Genomic DNA, 24,145 nt, shown 5'->3' with positions numbered 1-24,145 from the left:
CTTTCCTTTGCCAAGGCAGCAGTTACTCTTCCCGGGGTCCAGCAACATTAAGGCAGTTGTATACAATTAAAAATATTACATGACATTACATTTCACAACACATTAAGTGTGGGCCCTCAAGCCAGTACTCCACTACCACATATCTACAATAATACATCCATGTGTACATATATGTAAAGTGCATGTGTCTATGCCTGTGTGTGTGTTTGTCTCTTCAAAGTCCCTGCTGTTCCATAAGGTGTTCCATGTAGTCATGGCTCAATGTGTACTGGGCACCTCTCATAGTCTGTTCTGGACTTGGGGACTGTGAAGGGACCTCTGGTGGCATGTCTTGTGAGGTATTTCTTTAATATTTTTTTTAATTTAACATTTATTTAACTTCTTATGGCTTGGGGGCAGTATTTCGACATCTGGATGAGAAGCATGCCCAAAGTAAATTGCCTGTTACTCAGGCCCAGAAGCTAGGATATGCATTTAATAGATTTAGATTTGGATAGAAAACACTCTAAAGTTTCCAAAACTGTTAAAATAATGTCTGTGAGTATAACAGAACTGATATGGCAGGCGAAAACCTGAGGAAAATCCATCCAGGAAGTGGGATTTTTTTGATGTGGGTATTTTCAATTGAATGCCTATAGAGTATCTAAGAACTTCTTCGGGATTGTTGGGTCCCCTGCAGGACGGTTGCGCTAACGTAGGCTAATGCGATTAGCACGAGGTTGTCAGTAACAAGAACATTTCCCAGGACATAGACATATCTGATATTGGCAGAAAGCTTAAATTATTGTTAATCTAACTGCATTGTCCAATTTACAGTAGCTATTACAGTGAAATAATACTATGCTATTGTTTGAGGAGAGTGCACAGTTTTGAACATGAAAAGTTATTAATAAACAAATTAGGCACATTTGGGCAGTCTTGATACAACATTTTGAACAGAAATACAATGGTTCATTGGATCAGGCTAAAACTTTGCACATATACTGCTGCCGTCTAGTGGCCAAAATATAAATTGCATCTGGGCTGGAATAATACATTATGGCCTTTCTCTTGCATTTCAAAGATGGGTACAAAAAAATACAAAAAACGATAGTTTTTTTCTTTGTATTATCTTTTATGAGATCTAATGTGTTATATTCTCCTACATTCCTTTCACATTTCCACAAACGTCAAAGTGTTGCCTTTCAAATGGTACGGAGAATATGCATATCCTTGCTTCCTGGCCTGAGCTACAGGCAGTTAGATTTGGCCATGTCATTTTAGGCGAAAATTGAAAAAAAAGGGGCCTATCCTTTAAGAACAAATTATTATTTACAATGGCGGCCTAGGAACAGTGGGTTAACTGCCTTGTTCAGGGGCAGAATGACAGATTTTTACCTTGTGAGCTCGGGGATTCAATCTAGCAACCTTTCAGTTACTGGCCCAACACTACCTAGGCTACCTGCCATGTCCGAGCTGTGTGCTAGTAGTTTAAACGGACACCTCGGTGCATTCAGCATATCAATGCTTCTTAAGAAAACAAGTAGTGATGAAGTCAATCTCTCCTCTTTGATCCATGAGAGATTGACATGCATATTAGTCATGTTAGCTCTCTGTCTACATTTTAGGGCCAGCCGTGCTGCCATGTTCTGAGCCAAATGTAATTTTCCGATGTCCCTCTTTGTGGCACCTGATCACATGACTGGAAAGTAGTGTTCCTCTGGTTGTAAAAAAAAACAATACCAGTCCCCATCTGAACAATGTGCCTGGGGGTATTTTAACAAGGGTTGACTTGCAATAATAAAACACTTACAGAGTGCTGTTTAAATCTATCCTGGGACCTGCCCTGTCTGGAACTGCGTGGAGTACTGGCATTAGCCTATGTTGCTACCATGGCATCCAAAGCCAATGGTGGGAGTAATGGAGAAGACAGTGTTTTAGGTGAAGGATCTTTTAAACAAACAAAAAGGGTTCTACGAGCAGTTGTTACAATAACAGAAAAATAACTTCAAGAGTGTTGTCCAAATACTGCTGGACCCAACTAACAAACGAATGGACGATCTGACCAGAGAGGTCCAGGACCTTAAGAACAGTTTGCAGTTCTCTCAGGGAGAGGTGGATGTCCTGAAAGAGACTTGTAGCAAGATGACAACAAACTATAAGCCCTCTCGATATGATATCAGCCCTGTGTGAATAATTATTAACAATGACGGCAGGTAGCCTAGTGGTTAGAGTGTTGGACTAGTAACCGAAAGGTTGCAAGATCAAATCCCCAAGCTGACAAGGTAAAAATATGTTGTTCTGTCCCTGAACAAGGCAGTTAACCCACTGTTCCTAGGCCATCATTGAAAATAAGAATTTGTTCTTAACTGACTTGCCTAGTTAAATAAAGATTTTTAAAAATGACTGGGAAACAGACTAGAGGGAAAATCCAAAATAATTTTGTTGTGGATGACATATGAGAACTGGGCCGAGTCTGAGGAGAAAGTAAGAGAAATTATCACTGAAAAGTTGCAGATGGATTATACGAAGATTTAGGTGGATTGCGACGGCAGGTCTAGAGAACATGTAACCAGCCCAGGTGACAGACCCAGGCCGATAGTGTTCAAGTTCCAGAGGTTTAAGGAAAATATGGCTGTTCTGGAGAGAGCGAAGAACTTGAGAGGAACCAACATCTTCCTCAATGAGGACTTCTCTGAAGTTTTGCGCCAGAGGTGGAAATAACTTTGCTATGAAAGCTGCCAAAAAACATGGGAACATTGCTTACATCCGCTACAACATGCTCCTTATCCACGCTCCCTCTCAAAAGTGTGGGAGGAATGAGAGAGCCTCATGGTCAGTAGCTTCAGCCCAACATCACACGTATTTATTATTATTGTTCTCAATATTATGTCTATCTCCAATAGGCTACCAAGGAAAGGGCTAAGAATAGCCCATATTAATATATGTAGCCTTAGAAATAAGGTTCATGAAATCAATAACTTGCTAACATCAGATGACATTCATTCTGAGACTCACTTAGATAATTCATTTGACGATACAGCAGTAGCAATGCAGGGATTTAAAATCTACAAAGAAGACAGGAATTCATATGGGGGAGGTGTTTCTGTATATGTTCAGAGACATATTCCTGTAAAACTTAGAGAGGATCTCATGTCAAATGTTGTTGAAGTGTTGTGGTTGCAAGTTCACCTGCCTCATCTAAAGCCTCTTCTTTTGGAGTGCTGCTATAGGCCACCTAGTGCTAACAGTCAATATCTGGATAATATCTGTGTAATGCGTGATGATGTTAACAGAGAGGTCTATTTTCTTGGTGACCTGAACATTGTCTGGTTAGCAACGAAAAGAAACGTCCCTTTTTCAGGACCCGGTCTTTCAAAGATAATTCGTAAAAATCCAAATAACTTCACAGATCTTCATTGTAAAGGGTTTAAACACTGTTTTCCATGCTTGTTCAATGAACCATAAACAATTAATGAACATGCAACCATGGAACGGTCGTTAACAGCTTACAGACAGTAGGCAATTAAGGTCACAGTTATGAAAACGTAGGACACTAAAGGGGCCTTTCTACTGACTCTGAAAAACACCCAAAAGAAAGATGCCCAATGTCCCTGCTCATCTGCGTCTAGAGACTATATCTCTCTCTTCATTACTCAATGCCTAGGTTTACCTCCAATGCACTCTCTTCCTACCATACCTTTGTCTGTACATTATGCCTTGAATCTATGCTATCATGCCCAGAAACCTGCTCCCTTTACTCTCTGTTCCGAACGTGCTAGTCGGCCAGTTCTTATAGCCTTTAGCCGTACCCTTATCCTATTTCTCCTCTGTTCCTCTGGTGATGTAGAGGTTAATCCAGGACCTGCAGTGCCTAGCGCCACTCCTACTCCCCGGGTTCTCTCATTTGTTGACTTCTGTAACCGTAAAAGCCTTGGTTTCATGCATGTTAACATTAGAAGCCTACTCCCTAAGTTTGTTTTACTCACTGCTTTAGCACACTCTGCCAACCCAGATGTCTTAGCCGTGTCTGAATCCTGGCTTAGGAAAACCACCAAAAACCCTGAAATTTCCATCCCTAACTATAACATTTTCCGCCAAGATAGAACTGCCAAAGGCGGTGGTGTTGCAATCTACTGCAGAGATAGAACTCTGCAGGCTATCTTACTATCCAGGTCTGTACCAAAACAATTTGAGCTTCTACTTCTAAAAATTCACCTTTCCAGAAACAAGTCTCTCACCGTTGCCGCTTGCTATAGACCACCCTCTGCCCGCAGCTGTACCCTGGACAGCATATGTGAATTGATTGCTCCCCATCTATCTTCTGAGCTTGTGCTGCTAGGTGACCTAAACTGGGACATGCTTAACCTCTCTAGGCTAGGCGGGACGAATTCGTCCCACCTACGTAACAGCCACTTGCAGCCTGTGGCGCGATTTTCAAAATCTTAAAAATCCTATTACTTCAATTTCTCAAACATATGACTATTTTACAGCCATTTAAAGATAAGACTCTCGTTAATCTAACCACACTGTCCGATTTCAAAAAGGCTTTACAACGAAAGCAAAACATTAGATTATGTCTGCAGAGTACCAAGCCAGAAATAATCAGACACCCATTTTTCAAGCCAGCATATAATGTCACCAAAACCCAGAAGACAGCTAAATGCAGCACTCACCTTTGATGATCTTCATCAGATGACAACCCTAGGACATTATGTTATACAATACATGCATGTTTTGTTCAATCAAGTTCATATTTATATCAAAAACCAGCTTTTTACATTAGCATGTGACGTTCAGAACTAGCATACCCCCCGCAAACTTCCGGGGAATTCGCTAACATCCAGCCATCCTACAACCTAAGCTTGATGCCCTCAATCTCACACAAATTATCAATGAACCTACCAGGTACAACCCCAAGTCCGTAAACACGGGCACCCGCATAGATATCATCCTAACTAACTCGCCCTCCAAATACACCTCTGCTGTTTTCAACCAAGATTTCAGCAATCACTGCCTTATTACCTGCATCCGTAAATGGGTCTGCGGTCAAACGACCACCCCTCATCACTGTCAAACGCTCCCTAAAACAGTTCTGCGAACAGGCCTTTCTAATTGACCTGGCCGGGGTATCCTGGAATGACATTGACCTCATCCCGTCAGTAGAGGATGCCTGGTTATTCTTTAAAAGTGCCTTCCTCACCATCTTAAATAAGCATACTCCATTCAAAAAAATTAGAACTAGGAATAGATATAGCCCTTGGTTCACTCCAGACCTGTCTGCCCTTGACCAGCACAAAAACATGCTGTGGCGTTCTGCATTAGCATCGAATAGCCCCCGTGATATGCAACTTTTTAGGGGAGTTAGGAGTTAGGAACCAATATACACAGGCAGTTAGGAAAGCTAAGGCTAGCGTTTTCAAACAGAAATTTGCATCCTGTAGTACAAACTCAAAAAAGTTCTGGGACACTGTAAAGTCCATGGAGAATAGGAGCACCTCCTCCCAGCTGCCCACTGCACTGAGGCTAGGAAACACTGTCACTACCGATAAATCCACTATAATTGAGAATTTCAATAAGCATTTTTCTACGCCTGGCCACCTGGCTACCCCTACCCCGGTCAACAGCCCTGCGCCTCCCACAGCAACTCGCCCAAACCTCCCGAACTTCTCCTTCACCCAAATCCAGATAGCTGATGTTCTGAAAGAGCTGCAAAATCTGGACCCCTACAAATCAGCCTGGCTAGACAATCTGGACCCTCTCTTTCTAAAATTATCTGCCGAAATTATTACAACCCCTATTACTAGCCTGTTCAACCTCTCTTTTGTATCGTCTGAGATTCCCATAGATTGGAAAGCTGCCGTGGTCATCCCCCTCTTCAAAGGGGGAGACACTCTAGACCCAAACTGCTACAGACCTATATCTATTCTACCCTGCCTTTCTAAGGTCTTTGAAAGCCAAGTTAACAAACAGATTACCGACCATTTCGAATCTCACCGTACCTTCTCCGCTATGCAATCTGGTTTCAGAGCTGGTCATGGCTGCACCTCAGCCACGCTCAAGGTCGTAAACGATATCATAACCGCCATCGATAAGAGACATTACTGTGCAGCCGTATTCATTGACCTGACTAAGGCTTTCGACTCTGTCAATCACAACATTCTTATTGGCAGACTCAACAGCCTTGGTTTCTCAAATGATTGCCTCGCTTGTTTCACCAACTACTTCTCCGATAGAGTTCAGTATGTCAAATCGGAGGGCCTGTTGTCCGGACCTCTGGCAGTCTCTATGGGGGTGCCACAGGGTTAAATTCTCGGGCCGACTCTCTTCTCTGTATACATCAATGATGTCGCTCTCGCTGCTGGTGATTCTTTGATCCACTTCTACGCAGACAACACCATTCTGTATACCTCTGGCCCTTCGTTGGACACTGTGTTAACTAACCTCCAGATGAGCTTCAATGCCATACAACTCTCCTTCCGTGGCCTCCAACCGCTCTTAAATGCAAGTAAATCTAAATGAATACTCTTCAACCGATCGCTGCCCGCACCTGCCCGCCCGTCCAGCATCACTACTCTGAACGGTTCTGACTTAGAATATGTGGACAACTACAAATACCTAGGTGTCTGGTTAGATTGTAAACTCTCCTTCCAGACTCACATTAAACATTTCCAATCCAAAATTAAATCTAGAATCCGCTTCCTATTTCAACTGGAACGAACTGCAAAAATCTCTGAAGCTGGAGACTCTTACCTCCCTCACTAGCTTTAAGCACCAGCTGTCAGAGCAGCTCACAGATCACTGCACCTGTACATAGCTCATCTGTAAATAGCCCATCCAATCTACCTCATCCCCATACTGTATTTATTTATCTTGCTCCTTTGCACCCCAGTATTCTCAACTTGCACATTCATCTTCTGCACATCCTACCATTCCAGTGTTTAATTGCTATATTGTAATTACTTTGCCACCATGGCCTATTTATTGCCTTACCTCTCTTATCCTACCTCCTTTGCACATGCTGTATATAGATTTTTCTACTGTATTATTGATTGTATGTTTGTTTATTCCATGTGTAACTCTGTGTTGTTGTATGTGTCGAACTGCTTTGCATTATCTTGGCCAGGTCGCAGTTGCAAATGAGAACTTGTTCTCAACTAGCCTACCTGGTTAAATAAAGGTGAAATAAAAATAAATAAAATGTGTATGAGGAAGTGTATGCACATGCAGCACTGTAAATATTTGTACAATTATTCATGCCAATTGTTGACAAGCATGCACCTGTTAAAAAAAATCAACTGTGAGAACTGTTTGAGCCCCATGTATTGATGATGAATCGAAACATTTTGTAAACTTAAATTAATCATTCTTTATTACCATCAAACTGGAGACGTTCCAACAAACTCAATGCACCATAGTACACGTCATCGGGAGCTCTGCCAGGGCGGTCCCTTCAGTTCTCTTATATACATGCTTACAGACAAGTTATTAGGGATGCAACGGTACACAGTATGTTATCGAACCGTTTGGTACGCCCCCAACGGTTCAATACGCACACGTGAACCGCGGAATTACGGTATGCCTGTCATTTTCCTATAATTTCCAAAACTTTGTTTATTGCCCTGCAGACTACATGCACGTTGTATTTACATTCAGATCCACAGAACCAGACGCGTGGCTTGTGGTTGTTAGGGGGCTCCTGAGGACTGCCAAACTTCACTCCACAGCAATGTCTCAAACGTGGTGACCGCAACCCCCTCCCCCTTAAACAAACAATGGACGATTTGGAATGACATCTCAGTAGGAACCCTCCCTAAAGGGGCCCCGTGAAGAGTGAGGAAACTAAATCCGCTGTGTGGGAACATTTTGGATTCAGTGTTCAATACGAGGACGAGGGTAAGAAGTCCATAAACAAACAAAGTACAGTCTACAAGCATTGCCACTATCGGCTACTCGAGTGGAAACACTTCTAACATGATGTGTCATTTACGTCGCCATCACCCGGCCGTATCCCATGCAGGTGGAGCTGGAGCAAGGAGAGTCCACTCGTTAGCGAAAACAATCTCTCGCCGCTGCCTTCCAACAACAATTTGCGACAAATTCAGAAAAACATAAAGAAATAATGAAAGCAGTGGGAGTATTCATAGCCAAAGACTTGCAGCCCTATTCGGTGATTATTGACTCTGGATTTCGTCACCTGATGAAAAAAATGTAACCGCGTTACAATGTCCCCTCCCGCACACATTTCAGCAGCAAAGTAATTCCCAAACTCTGAAACATCACGGAGAGAAATTGAAAGTGAATTGACAGACACTATCTAGCTCTCTCCACTGATAGTTGGACCTCCAGAGCAACTCAAAGCTACCTCACTGTGACGGTTCACTATGTACTGGAAGCTACCTCACTATGACGGTTCACTATGTACTGGAAGCTACCTCACTGTGACGGTTCACTATGTACTGGAAGCTACCTCACTGTGACGGTTCACTATGTACTGGAAGCTACCTCACTATGACGGTTCACTATGTACTGGAAGCTACCTCACTATGACGGTTCACTATGTACTGGAAGCTACCTCACTGTGACGGTTCACTATGTACTGGAAGCTACCTCACTGTGACGGTTCACTATGTACTGGAAGCTACCTCACTGTGACGGTTCACTATGTACTGGAAGCTACCTCACTGTGACGGTTCACTATGTACTGGAAGCTACCTCACTGTGACGGTTCACTATGTACTGGAAGCTACCTCACTGTGACGGTTCACTATGTACTGGAAGCTACCTCACTATGACGGTTCACTATGTACTGGAAGCTACCTCACTATGACGGTTCACTATGTACTGGAAGCTACCTCACTGTGACGGTTCACTATGTACTGGAAGCTACCTCACTGTGACGGTTCACTATGTACTGGAAGCTACCTCACTGTGACGGTTCACTATGTACTGGAAGCTACCTCACTATGACGGTTCACTATGTACTGGAAGCTACCTCACTGTGACGGTTCACTATGTACTGGAAGCTACCTCACTATGATGGTTCACTATGTACTGGATTGGGAGATGAAGAGCTACAGGTTGTCAAAGCTAAGAAGCACTTTTCATGTTTATGTTTTTCTCCCCTTGATTTCATACAGTAGAGACAGAAACCAGGCCTAGTCAGTCATGCTGCCATTTTTCAGAATGGAAAGTTTTATTTGTCTATAGACAAAATAAGAGTTCATTGTTTAATGGGTGATGTGATTAAATTATTTTCTTAAATATAAATATACCGAAACCGTACCATTACCATTCCCCACAAACCATGATACATTCCAAACCGTGGGCCCACTGTACCGTTGCATCCATACAAGTTATATATTTGCATGATTTACATGATTCATTATTCATCATTATCATTGGTTCCTGCACGTGACTGACCAATACCTCACGAGGCTTCTTCTCTCCAAGCTGAGACCTTGACACTGAGATACCCCTTTCGGTTCTCAGAGCAATGTTCTGGGCGTACTGCAAAATTGCTTATACTGATAGTGAGGATTCTTTCCATGCACCATCAGTCAGTCACTTGCATGAACCCAATTGGTTATGAGAAAAGAAGCATGTATGCTAAACATACGATCTGTGTACAATCTGATACACACACTGATAAAAATGTTCCCTCACAATCGTATGGTTTAAAGAAATGATGAAAAAGAGGTGGCAAACAAGTCAGGCGGCTCAGCTGATTGGTTGACATACTGTGAATTGAGACATTATGTGACTAAACTTAACAAAAATAGGAAATATTACCAAACAAAGATAAATGACATACAAAACAATGGGAAAAGACTGTGGATTACCTTAAATGTTTTAATGGGCAGAAAGCCCAATGAATCTCCAGCGTTCATTGAAGTTAATGAGTTATTTATAACAAAATCTTTAGATATTGCCAATCATTTCAATGACTATTTCACTAGTAAAGTGGAAAAACTCAGAAGTGAAATGACAACATTAAACAGTGAACCATCATATTTTGGTATAAAATATCTAATAATGAAAGAGAATGATTGCTGTTTTAAATTTGGTCAAGTTAGTGTGGGAGAGGGGATAAGCCAAGCAATCAGGTATAGACAACCTTGATGGGAAACTATTGAGAATGGTAGCAGACTGTATTGTTACCCCTATTTGCTATATTTTAACCAAAGCCTAAAGGAGTGTGCGTGTTGACAGGCGTGGGAGGCAGCTAAAGTAATTCCACTGCCTAAAAATACTAAAGCACCCTTTGCTGGCCTTAACAGCTGCCCAATCAGTTTGCTGCCTGTTCTTAGTAAACTGATGGAAAGGATTGTGTTTGACCAAATACAAAATGCTATTTTTCCAAGAACAAGTTAACTACTGACTTTCAGCATGCATATAGAGAAGGGCACTCAATTTGTATTGCACTGACTCAGATAACTGATGATTGGTTAAAATAAATGGATAATAATAAGATAGTTGGAGCTGTATTGTTAGATTTCAGTGCAGTCTTTGATGTTATTGATCATAAATTGTTATAGAAAAAACTAAATTGCTATGGCTTTACATGACCTCCTATCACATGGTTGGATAGTTTTTTATCCAATAGAACCCAGAGAGTGTTCTTCAATGGAAGCTTCTATAACATCAGACATGTACAGTGCGGCGTCCCTCAGGGCAGTTGCCTTAGGCCGTTACTCTTCTCTATTTTTACAAATGATTTGCCACTGGTCTTACACAAAGCGGTACCCCCTGTATTTAGCCACTATGACTATGTATGCTGATGATTTAACACTCTACATGTCAGCACCCAAAGCCAGTGTGCTCACTGAAATTATAAATAAGGAGTTACAGTCAGTATCAAAATGGGTGATTAATAATAAACTGGTCTTACATATATCTAAAACTAAAAGTATTGTGTTTGTTTCAAAACATTCTCTAAGACCTAAACCTCATTATCATGGTCAAGTCATATTGACAAAGTGGTTGTGAAGTTGGGGAGGGGTATGACTGTTATAAAAACTAAATCAACTGTACTAGTTGTACAGGCCCTGGTCTTGTCCCATCTTGATTACTGTCCAGTAATATGGTTAAGTGCAGCAAAGAAAGACCTAGCAAAGCTGCAGCTTGCTCAAAACAGAGCAGCACGCCTTTCCCTTAACTGCACATACAGAACTAACATCAACAACATGCATGCCAGTCTTTCCTGGTTGATGGGAGATTGACTGATTCTATTCTAGTTTTTATTTGAAATATTACTGTGATGAAAATTCCAGATTTTCTGCATAATCAAATAATATTCTGCTCAGACACCCATACATACCCCACAAGACATGCCACCAGGGGTCACTTCACAGTCCCCAATTCTAAAACGAATTCACGGCAACCCACACTTTTATAGAGTACCATGATCTCATGGAACTCCCATCTCCAATTACTCAAACAAACAGCAAAATTACATTTAAAAACAGATTAAACAATAACTCATGGAACGGCGGGGACTATGAGGGGACACACAAACACAAGCACACACAGACACACTAACACACACATTATATACTGCTCAAAAAAATAAAGGGAACACTTAAACAACACATCCTAGATCTGAATGAAAGAAATAATCTTATTAAATACTTTTTTCTTTACATAGTTGAATGTGCTGACAACAAAAATCACACAAAAATAATCAATGGAAATCCAATTTATCAACCCATGGAGGTCTGGATTTGGAGTCACACTCAAAATTAAAGTGGAAAACCACACTACAGGCTGATCCAACTTTGATGTAATGTCCTTAATAAAACAAGTCAAAATGAGGCTCAGTAGTGTGTGTGGCTTCCACGTGCCTGTATGACCTCCCTACAATGCCTGGGTATGCTCCTGATGAGGTGGCGGTTGGTCTCCTGAGGGATCTCCTCCCAGACCTGGACTAAAGCATCCGCCAACTCCTGGACACTCTGTGGTGCAATGTGGCGTTGGTGGATTGAGCGAGACATGATGTCCCAGATGTGCTCAATTGGATTCAGGTCTGAGGAACGGGCGGGCCAGTCCATAGCATCAATGCCTTCCTCTTGCAGGAACTGCTGACACACTCCAGCCACATGAGGTCTAGCATTGTCTTGCATTAGGAGGAACCCAGGGCCAACCGCACCAGCATATGGTCTCACAAGGGGTCTGAAGATCTCATCTCAGTACCTAATGGCAGTCAGGCTACCTCTGGCGAGCACATGGAGGGCTGTGCGGCCCCCCAAAGAAATGCCACCCCACACCATGACTGACCCACCGCCAAACCGGTCATGCTGGAGAATGTGGCAGGCAGCAGAACGTTCTCCACGGCGTCTTCAGACTCTGTCACGTCTGTCACGTGCTCAGTGTGAACCTGCTTTCATCTGTGAAGAGCACAGGGTGCCAGTGGTGAATTTGCCAATCTTGGTGTTCTCTGGCAAATGCCAAACGTCCTGCACGGTGTTGGGCTGTAAGCACAACCCCCACCTGTGGACATCGGGCCCTCATACCACCCTCATGGAGTCTGTTTCTGACAGTTTGAGCAGACACATGCACATTTGTGGCCTGCTGGAGGTCATTTTGCAGGGCTCTGGCAGTGCTTCTCCTGCTCCTCCTTGCACAAAGGCGGAGGTAGCGGTCCTGCTGCTGGGTTGTTACCCTCCTACGGCCTCCTCCATGTCTCCTGATGTACTGGCCTGTCTCCTGGTAGCGCCTCCATGCTCTGGACACTACGCTGACAGACACAGCAAACCTTCTTGCCACAGCTCGCATTGATGTGCCATCCTGGATGAGCTGCACTACCTGAGCCACTTGTGTGGGTTGTAGACTCCGTCTCATGCTACCACTAGAGTGAAAGCACCGCCAGCATTCAAAAGTGACCAAAACATCAGCCAGGAAGCATAGGAACTGAGAAGTGGTCTGTGGTTACCACCTGCAGAACCACTCCTTTATTGGGGGTGTCTTGCTAATGGCCTATAATTTCCACCTGTTGTCTATTCCATTTGCACAACAGCATGTGAAATGTATTGTCAATCCGTGTTGCTTCTTAAGTGGACAGTTTGATTTCACAAAAGTGTGATTGACTTGGAGTTACATTGTGTTGTTTAAGTGTTCCCTTTATTTTTTTGAGCAGTGTATTTTGTTGTTGTAGTGTTTGTATATCGTTGTATTTTAAATGTGTGTGACTGTTCTTGTCTCAGTGTTTTGCTACTTATCATGTTTTGTGTTTTTTTGGACCCCAGGAAGAGTAGCTGCTACTTCAAAATCAAATCAAATGTATTTGTCACATACACTTGCATTAACATCTGCTAACCATGTGTAACTAAATGCTTGTGCTTCTAGTTCCGACCATGCAGTAATATCTAACAAGTAATCTACCAATTCCACAACAACTACCTTGTACGCACAAGTGTAAAGGAATGAATACGAATATGTACATAAAAATATATAAATGAGTGATGGCCGAACGGCATAGGCAAGATGTAATAGATGGTATGGAGTACAGTATATACATATGAGATGAGTATTGTAGGGTATGAAAACATATAAACCAGCATTGTTTAAGGTGGCTAGTGATACATTACAGCAGGATGGCAAGATGCAGTAGATGGTATAGAGTACAGTATATACATATGAGATGGTAATGAGGATGCTAGGGCTGTGATCCCCGTGGCAAGAGCAGTGTGATGGCGTACAGTATAACATAGAGTGATAAGAGGTGCCGGGCAAGTGATAAATTGATTACATCAATTTTCCCATTTTGAGTTGAGTCAGTATGTTGGCAGCAGCCACTCAATGTTAGTGATGGCTGTTTAACAGTCTGATGGCCTTGATATAAGCTTTTTTTTCAGTCTCTCGGTTCCAGCTTTGATGCACCTGTACTGACCTCGCCTTCTGGATGTTAGCGGGGTAAACAGGCAGTGGCTCGGGTGGTTGCTGTCCTTGATGATCTTTTTGGCCTTTCTGTGACATCCGGTGGTGTAGGTGTCCTGGAGGGCAGGTAGTTTGCACCCGGTGATGCGTTGTGCAGACCTCACTACCCTCTGGAGAGCCTTCCGGTTATGGGCGGAGCAGCTGCCGTACCAGGCTGTGATACAGCCCGACAGGATGCTCTCGATTGTGCATCTGTAAAAGTTTGTGAGTGTTTTTGGTGACAAGCCGAATTTCTTCAGCCTCCTGAGGTTGAAGAGGCGCTGCTGCGCCTTCTTCACCATGCTGTCTGTGTGGGTGGACCATTTCAGTTTGTCCGTGATGTGTACGCCGAGGAACTTAAAACTCTCCACCCTCTCCACTACTGTCCCGTCAATGTAGATAGGGGGCTGCTCCCTCTGCTGTTTCCTGAAGTCCACGATCATCTCTTTTGTTTTGTTGACATTGAGTGCAAGGTTATTTTCCTGACACCACACTCAGAGGGCCCTCACCTCCTCCCTGTAGGCCGTCTCGTCGTTGTTGGTAATCAAGCCTACCACTGTAGTGTCGTCTGCAAACTTCTGCAAAAGCTAATGGGGATCCAAATAAACAAATAAATAAACAAATAAGGACAGAGTCAGTCACTTACACTTCATTCACCTCTCTTTCACCCCCCCCCCCCCCCCCCCAATCTCTCCCCAGCTACGGACTGCATGGTGTCAGAGTGGACGGAGTGGTCCGAGTGTAATAAGTCCTGCGGTAAAGGCCACACCATCAGGACGCGCATGGTGAAGCTGGAACCCCAGTTTGGAGGGGAGCCCTGCAATGAGACGGTCCAGAGGAAGAAGTGTAAGATCAGGAAGTGCAAACGGGGCTCCAGGGCCAGCGAGGAGAAGAAGAGACGGCGGGGGGGAGAGGTGGGCGGCGGGAAGGAGAAGAGAAGGGGCAAACAGCAAGGACGGGACGCAGCAGTGGAGGAACAGCCAGGTCAGTCATCATCATCACCTGTGTGGCATATATGCTGTATATACACATTTTTTATCTTCATCTTTATCACCTCTTTCATTCATATCATTGATACATGCTTTATCCACCACCTCGATGTATCCTTTATATCCCAAATATAGGGTTAAATAAATCGGGCTTGTCACTGACGATGATTTCCCAGTCACTCATTATTCATTTGGAAGTCCTGCTGAGGTATTGTTTGTATCTCAGAATGTAAATCAAATCAAATTGTATTTGTCACATGTGCCGAATACCACAGGTGTAGATCTTAGCGTGAAATACTTACTTACAAGCCCTTAACCAACAATGCCGTTTTAAGAAAAAAATAAGAGTTATGAAAATATTTACTAAATTAACAAAAATAAAAAAATAAAAGAGCAACAATAAAATAACAATAACGAGGCTATATACAGGTGGTACCGGTACAGAGTCAATGTGTGGGGTACAGGTTAGTCAAGGTAATTGAGGTAATATGTACATGTTGGTAGGGGTAAAGTGACTATGCATAGATAATAAACAGCGAGTAGCAGCAGCGTATAAAAAGGGGGGGTCAATGCAAATAGTCCAGGTTGCCATTTGATTAGCTGTTCAGCAGTCTTATAGCTTGGGGGTAGAAGCTGTTAAGAAGCCTTTTTGACCTAGACTTGCCACTCTGGTACCACTTACCGTGCGGTAGCAAAGAGAACAGTCTATGACTAGGGTGGCTGTAGTCTTTGGCAATTTTTAGGGTCTTCCTCTGACACCGCCTGGTATAGAGGTCCTGGATAGCAGGAAGCTTGGCCCCAGTGATATACTGGGCCGTACGCACTACCCTCTGTAGCGCCTTGCCGTCTGAGGCCGAGCAGTTGCCATACCAGGCCGTGATGCAACCAGTCAGGATGCTCTCAATGGTGCAGCTGTAGAACTTTGAGGATCTGAGGACCCATGCCAAATCTTTTCAGTCTCCTGAGGGGGAATAGGTGTTGTCATGCCCGCTTCATGACTGTCTTGGTGTGTTTGGACCATGATAATTTGTTGGTGATGTGGACACCAAGGAACTTGAAGCTCTTAACCTGCTCCACTACAGCCCTGTCAATGAGAATGGGGGCGTGCTCTGCCCTTCTTTTCCTGTAGTCCATTTTCATCTCCTTTGTTTTGATCATGATGAGGGAGAGTTCGTTGTCCTGGCACCACACTTCCAGGTCTCTGACCTCCTCCCTATACGCTGGCTCATCGTTGTCGGTGATCAGGCCTACCACTGTTGTGTAGTTGACAAACATAATGATGGTGTTGGAGTCATGCTTGGCCACACAGTCATGGGTGAACAGGGTGTACAGGAGGGGACTAAGCACACACCCCTGAGGGGCCCCCCATGTTGACAATCAGAGTGGCAGATGTGTTGTTGTCTACCCTTACCACCTGGGGGGCGGCCCGTCAGGAAGTTCAGGATCCAGTTGCAGAGGGAGGTGTTTAGTCAGCTTTGTGATGAGTAGTCAATGAACAGCATTCTCACATAGGTGTTCCTTATGTCCAGGTGGGAAGGGGCAGTGTTGAGTGCAATAGAGATTGCGTCATCTGTGGATCTGTTGGGCCGGTATGCAAATTGGAGTGGGTCTAAGGTTTCTGGGATGATGGTGTTGATGTGAGCCATGACCTGCCTTTCAAAGCACTTCATGGCTACAGACGTGAGTGCTATGGGTCAGTAGTCATTTAGGCAGGTTACCTTGGTGTTCTTGAGCCCTGGGACTATGATGGTCTGCTTGAAACATGTACAGTGCCTTGCAAAAGTATTCATCCCCCTTGGCGTTTTTCCTATTTTGTTGCATTAGAACCTGTAATTTAAATAGATTTTTATTTGGATTTCATGTAATGGACATACACAAAATAGTCCAAATTGGTGAAGTGAAATTTAAAAAAGTATTTCTTGCAAACAGTTCGAAAAAAAAAAATCAACTGAAAAGTGGTGCGTGCATATGCATTTACCCACTTTGCTATGAAGCCCCTAAATAAGATCTGGTGCAACCAATTACCTTCAGAAGTTACATAATTAGTTAAAGTCCACCTGTGTGCAATCTAAGTGTCACATGATCTGTCACATGATCTCAGTATATATACACCTGTTCTGAAAGACCCCAGAGTCTGCAACACCACTAAGCAAGGGGCACCACCAAGCAAGCGGCACCATGAAGACCAAGGAGCTCTCCAAACAGATCAGTGACAAAGTTTTGGAGATGTACAGATCAGGGTTGGGTTATTGTTACGTGAATTAAATTATCAATGTTCTTAAACCGAACTTCAATGAAACTACTCAGTCTGCCCCCCAGAGTGTGTAAGATTCTGGTTAAATGACGCAGACGGAGAACCAGCCCACAATGGTCAAAACGTTTATTTATGAGAGCTCTGCCATCCTTACAATGTACAAAGCCTTTTATATTAACACACACACACACACACACACACACACACACACACACACACACACACATACACACACCAGGAGAGAACTCCACCCCGCTTTAGGCGGCTGTATTTTTCCACAGTACACATTGTGGCAAACCTCTTCAAAGCTAGGAGCTTTGTCACAAATTAAGTGGGAAACTGTCACCAAAGTCAGCCCAGAATTAAAGTTATTTCGAACATGACAGTACCTGTATGTTTGTTTCTCTGTCCTGGTCCACCCAGGCCGCAGGTAAGGTCAAGGATAGCAGGGTTCGGTACACAAATCTGGTTCTCGGTAGGTCCAGGTCTAAACGCCAACAGGTAAGTCCAAAACAGTCCAGCTCGTACACGGTAAATCCAGCCAATGTAGATTGTCTCTTTCTCTATGGTTCATAGATCCTTCCCGCCCTCTCTCTCTCTTCCTGGTTTTTCTTGACCCTTTATCTGTGGGTCGGCTCCACCTTCTGAGGGTTCCCCTTGCTTCTGGGAATTGTAGTTTTGGCAGTCGGCCATTTTGTGATCTGTAGTTCTGATCGGGGTGGCCATTTTAGTGATCGGGCAGAGCCCGTTTATTAGTTCTGCCCTCACATATCTGCCATTTATCACTCGACCCCCTTCTTTGCCACAACATACATTCCTTATCAACCTTGCTACCTGTCTTCTAATCTCCTTCCCACTAGCTGTTCCCAGGCCGTTGTTACTCTCCCTAACTTAGAGAGGCCTCTTCTGTTTCTTTCCCAAGGTCGTTTTATCAACTCTGCCCTTCTCATTTTAACAGTGTCTTATTCACAAACAGTATTGGAATATAGTTTTTAACCCATTATTATAGCCTTATTTCGAATACATTTCAACAGGTTATAGGGTTTCTGAGTGAAATCATTTAGTCACCCCTTTAATCATATAATTTCCATTACAGTTATAAAAAATATTCCAAAACTTTGAACATCCCACGGAGCACCATTAAATCCATTATTAAACATTTTTAAGAATATGGAACCACAACAAACCTGCCAAGAGAGGGCCGCCCACCAAAACTCACAGACCAGGCAAGGAGGGCATTAATCAGAGAGACAACAAAGAGACCAAAGATAATCCTTAAGTAGCTGCAAAGTTCCACAGCAGAGATTGGAGTATCTGTCCAAAGGACCACTTTAAGCTTTACACTCCACAGAGCTGGGCTTTACAGAAGAGTGGCCAGAAAAAAAGCCATTGCTTAAAGAAAAAAATAAGCAAACACGTTTGGTGTTCGCCAAAAGGCATGTGAGAGACTCCCCAAACATATGGAAGAAGGTACTCTGGTCAGATGAGACTAAAATTGAGCTTTTTGGCCATCAAGGAACATGCTATGTCTGGCGCAAACCCAACACCTCTCATCACCCGGAGAACACCATCCCCACAGTGAATCATGGTGGTGGCAGCATCAAGCTGTGGGGATGTTTTTCATCAGCAGGGACTGGGAAACTGGTCAGAATTGAAGGAATGATGGATGGCGCTAAATACAGGGAAATTATTGAGGGAAACCTGTTTCAGTCTTCCAGAGATTTGAGACTGGGACAGAGGTTCACCTTCCAGCAGGACAATGACCCTAAGCATACTGCTAAAGCAACACTTGAGTGGTTTAAGGGGAAACATTTAAATGTCTTGGAATGGCTTAGTCAAAGCCCAGACCTCAATCCAATTGAGAATCTGTGGTATGACTTGCTGTACACCAGCGGAACCCATCCAAGTTGAAGGAGCTGAAGCAGTTTTGCCTTGAAGAATGGACAAAAATCTCAGTGGCTAGATGTGCCAAGCTTATAGAGACATACCCCAAGAGACTTGCCGCTGTAATTGCTGCAAAAGGTATTGATTACAAAGTATTGATTTTGGGGGGGGGGGGTGAATAGGTATATGCAAGTTTTCATTTTTTTTTGTTTTGTCTTATTTCTTGTTTGTTTCACAATAAAACATATTTTGCATCTTCAAAGTGGTAGGCATGTTGTATGAATCAAATGATACAAACCCCCCCAAAAATCGATTTTAATTCCAGGTTGTAAGGCAACAAAATAGAAAAAATGCCAAGGGGGTCAATACTTTTGGGAGCCACTGAAGGTATTACAGACTCAACCTGCCAGGGACAGGTTGAAAATGTCAGTGAAGACACTTGCCAGTTGGTCAGCGCATGCTCGTAGTACGTGTCCTGGTAATCCATCTGGCCCTGTGGCCTTGTGAATGCTGATCTGTTTAAGGGCTAGGCGGGACGAATTCGTCCCACCTACGTAACAGCCAGTTGAATCCTGTGGCGCGATTTTAAAAACGTTTGAAATGCTATTACTTCAATTTCTCAAACATATGACTATTTTACAGCTATTTAAAGACAAGACTCTCGTTAATCTAACCACACTGTCCGATTTCAAAAAGGCTTTACAACGAAAGCAAAACATTAGATTATGTCAGCAGAGTACCAAGCCAGAAATAATCAGACACCCATTTTTCAAGCTAGCATATAATGTCACAAAAACCCAGAAGACAGCTAAATGCAGCACTAACCTTTGATGATCTTCATCAGATGACAACCCTAGGACATTATGTTATACAATACATGCATGTTTTGTTCAATCAAGTTCATATTTATATCAAAAAACAGCTTTTTACATTAGCATGTGACGTTCAGAACTAGCATACCCCCCGCAAACCTCCGGTGAATTTACTAAATTACTCACGATAAACGTTCACAAAAAGCATAACAATTATTTTAAGAATTATAGATACAGAACTCCTCTATGCACTCGATATGTCAGATTTTAAAATAGCTTTTTGGTGAAAGCACATTTTGCAATATTCTAAGTACATAGCCCAGGCATCACGGGCTAGCTATTTAGACACCCGGCAAGTTTAGCACTCACCAATATCAGGTTTACTATTATAAAAGTTTGATTACCTTTTGTTGTCTTCGTCAGAATGCACTCCCAGGACTGCTACTTCAATAACAAATGTTGGTTTGGTCCAAAATAATCCATCGTTATATCCGAATAGCGGCGTTTTGTTCGTGCGTCCCAGACACTATCTGAAATGGTAAATCAGGGTCGTGCGCATGGCGCAATTCGTGACAAAAAAAATCTAAATATTCCATTACCGTACTTCGAAGCATGTCAACCGCTGTTTAAAATCCATTTTTATGCCATTTTTCTCGTAAAAAAGCGATAATATTCCGACCGGGAATGTCCATTTAGCTAAACAGAGGAAAGTAAACAAAGCTTTCGGTCGACGCGGGCACGAGCCTGAGTCTCACAGTACTGTAACCAGCCACTACCCAAACGCGCTACTTTTTTTCAGCCAGAGCCTGCAAAGCCACGATTCAGCTTTTTACCGCCTTCTGAGACCCTATGGCAGCCGTAGGAAGTGTCACGGGACAGCTAAGATCCTCACTCTTCAATAAACAGAGACAAGAAGAACGACACCTTGTCAGACAGGCCACTTCCTGCATGAAACCTTCTCAGTTTTTTGCCTGCCAAATGAGTTCTGTTATACTCACAGACACCATTCAAACAGTTTTAGAAACTTTAGGGTGTTTTCTATCCATATGTAATAAGTATATGCATATTCTAGTTACTGGGTAGGAGTGGTAACCAGATTAAATCGGGTACGTTTTTTATCCGGCGGTGTAAATACTGCCCCCTAGCCCTAACAGGTTAGGTCTTACCCACATTGGCTATGTCGATCGTGATCACACAGTCGTCTGGCAAAGCTGGTGCTCTCATTCATGCTTCAGTGTTGCTTGCCTCAAAGCACGCATAAAAGTTATTTAGCTCGTCTGGTAGGCTTGTGTCACTGGTCTTCCCTTTGTAGTCCGTAATAGTTTGCAAGCCCTGCCACATACGACGAGCATCGGAGCCGGTGTAGTAGGATTCAATCTTAGTCCTGTATTTACGCTTTGCCTGTGTGATGGTTTGTCTGAGGGCATAGCGGAATATCTTATAAGCGGGTTGGAGTTCCGCTCCTTGAAAGCGGCAGCTCTACCCTTTTAGCTCAGTTCGGACATTCCTCATGACAAATTTCTCATTCAGCCCACTCTTAATCCATCCGCCCAAGTCCTGAGATGATCAATGCTGCCCCCTCCTCCCTCCCTCCCTGCCTGGCTGTGTTAGAGCGGCTACACTCAGTGCTGATCAGCCCTGTCAGGTTGATAAAGTGACTGGGCTTGCTCACAGATAGCCATCATGATGCTCCCAGCAGGTAGAGGCAGAGCAGTCAGGGTGGGCTTTGGACTGTTGCCTCCCCACAGAGACAGGCTTCTTTAACCCGTGGCTAATGAGCTGGTGATGGTGACAAATACCCCACAGATCTGGCTGGGGCTGGGAAGAATACCCCTCCCCCTCCACCACCACAACCCACACCACCCACCAGTTCATTATCACTAATAAAGGGCGGTAGGGAGCGGACCGGGACTCCATGCTCTCTGGAGCATGGATGATTGTTCAGTCTAATGTAAGGCTAAGAATGATTGGTCATGAAATTAAGGCTTGAACATTGCATATTTGATATGTCTCACTTGTGCTTGCTCAATTAATTTGTCATAATCAAGTAAGATATTTGGTGGATGATTGATTTGGCTTACTAAGTAAAGCCACCTGAAACCCCAACCTGGTTTCAGAGCATTTTGTATTATTCTGTATGTAAATCTGAGACACTCCATTTAGTATGATACGTTACATTTGGTATGGTTACATTTGGTATGGTTAATTAAGGCAAAAACAAAAGGAGGGTGGTTGGTCAGGGTAGAGGTGTAGGCGTATAACCCAGACATCTAGTAACCCAAAGGTTGCGAATTCCAATCGCATCACGGACAAGTTTAGCATTTTAGCTAATTCGCATACCTTTCAACTACTTACTACTTTTTAGCTACTTTTCAAATACTTAGCATGTTAGCTAACCCTCCTTAACTTAACCCTAATCTTAACCCTAACCCCTAGCCTAGCTAACGAAATGTAAAACTAAATGGAGTGTCTCGGATTTACACACAGAATAATACAAAATGCTCTGAGACCAGGTTTGAAACCCCCCTCTCTCGTCTCAATGACTTGTTCCCACAGGTTGTAAGATGAAGCCCTGGTCCAGTTGGACGGACTGTACCAAGCACTGCGGTGGGGGGATCCAGGAGCGCTTAATGGCTGTGAAGAAGAGAGCCAAGAGTGCCCCAGCACAGGTCACCAGCTGCAAGGACAGGAAGGAGATCCGTGCCTGTAATGTCCAGCCCTGCTAGGGGGCTCTGCTGTCTATCTGTGTTTATCTTTGTTAGGGCTGGGGGGAGGAAGGAGAAGCAGACTGTCAGTGTTGATTTAGCCTGGGTTGGCAGTCAGTGTGATGGATACAGCACCTGTGTGTTGGAGGGAGATGAGAGATTCTCCAGAGACTCCATTACTGTGGATCACTGGGCTGAGGACGAGACCAGCGTCAGTCATTAGTCTTATAGTAGCCTCCTCACCTAGCAGGCCAATGTATTACTATGTAACCAACACTATACAGTACACAGCACAACTTCACAATCACACACAACACGTTTTTTTACAATGTTATTTTTGTCTTTATACTACAGTTGTATTGGCTTTACTAGCTAACACTGACAACACTTTCACTCTTGCATGTCTAACGTTTCTCAGTCAGAAGACTTCACTGGTAGTGGCCCTAGACTTCAAAATGTGGCCAAATGATGATGATAACCATGTTTTAAAGGGCACTTGCAGATCTTAGAAAGATCCACTTCAGTCCAGGCCTCCAGTCTAGGGTATCAAAAGGAATTTGCATTTGGCATTTTTCCTGCCCCCAATTTCTTTATCCGCATCAGAGTTGAGTTTCACTCCAGCATTCATGTATCATTAAGGCAGGTCTCCAAACTTCACTGTCCAGTTGATTTGAGCATAGTAACCCTGCTGGTTGAACCACAATACTCCATACAGGTTGTACAAAGTATCTCCGTATACACAGTAAGACTTTTTTGGAAAATCAGTGTTGATTGTATTGAAATGTTATTGAATGAAAATACCAACCAAGTAATTCATAGAAAATATTGTATCCTGTGTTTAGTTTGTTAATTTGACAATTATATTCCAAGACAAAGCACAGGTGAACAATCATTCCAGGTTTTTGTATGCCTCAATAGATTATTATTTTCAAGATAAGGATCTGTTGTGACTTTATTCCATTGTAAGACATGTAGAGTCTTAAACATGCCTCGCTGAGTGTGCATAATTACATATTTGGTTTCTTTTGTCGTTGTATTTTGATAAGAATGTCAGACAAGACTCTCCAAAGTCATATGTAGATGTTCTCTCCATCATTTTATCAGTCCTCTCTCTTTCTTCTTTTGCCTCTACACCATATTACTATTTTGGAATAAATCACCTTTACCATAAAAGAAAACGTGATAAATAATTTTGTGAAAGTCTTTTTGCTCATCTCCCACCGTTTCTATAGACATGTACTGTTGTGTCCTGTCCAATGATTTGCCCACTTGTATAAAAGGATCTAGTTCAATCATAAAGCACTTCTAGATGATTGTAGAAGCCATTGTTTCATATAGCTCTCAATAAAATAATCATTGAGTATGAAAGTGACAACCCAGCTTCAGCTTTAAAGAAATGAGCCACCTCCCAGCTCCAGATTTAGAGAGATGAGCCACCTCCCAGCTCCAGGTTTAGAGAGATGAGCCACCTCTCAGCTCCAGGTTTAGAGAGATGAGCCACCTCCCAGCTCCAGGTTTAGAGAGATGAGATATCCAGCTTCAGGTTTAGAGAGATGAGCCACCTCCCAGGTCCAGGTTTAGAGAGATGAGACATCCAGCTTCAGGTTT

General features: G+C 43.2%; 1 protein-coding gene across 1 annotated transcript in view; it reads left to right on the top strand.

Moving 5' to 3' along the window:
* The window catches only part of LOC106561484 (spondin-1), a 106,053-nt gene extending 82,326 nt beyond the window's left edge, over positions 1-23,727 (top strand). The window contains exons 15-16 of the mRNA XM_014125483.3: positions 14,593-14,877; positions 22,389-23,727. Of these exons, the coding sequence (XP_013980958.3) occupies positions 14,593-14,877; positions 22,389-22,558 (455 nt within the window). The 3' untranslated portion in view covers positions 22,559-23,727. The remainder of the gene's footprint in view (positions 1-14,592; positions 14,878-22,388) is intronic.
* The last annotated feature ends 418 nt before the right edge of the window (positions 23,728-24,145 follow it).

The sequence above is a fragment of the Salmo salar genome, chromosome 10 (assembly GCF_965601325.2).
Source record: "Salmo salar chromosome 10, fSalSal1, whole genome shotgun sequence".
In the NCBI taxonomy this organism is placed as follows: domain Eukaryota; kingdom Metazoa; phylum Chordata; class Actinopteri; order Salmoniformes; family Salmonidae; genus Salmo; species Salmo salar.
This window is presented reverse-complemented; position numbering and strand designations above follow the sequence as displayed.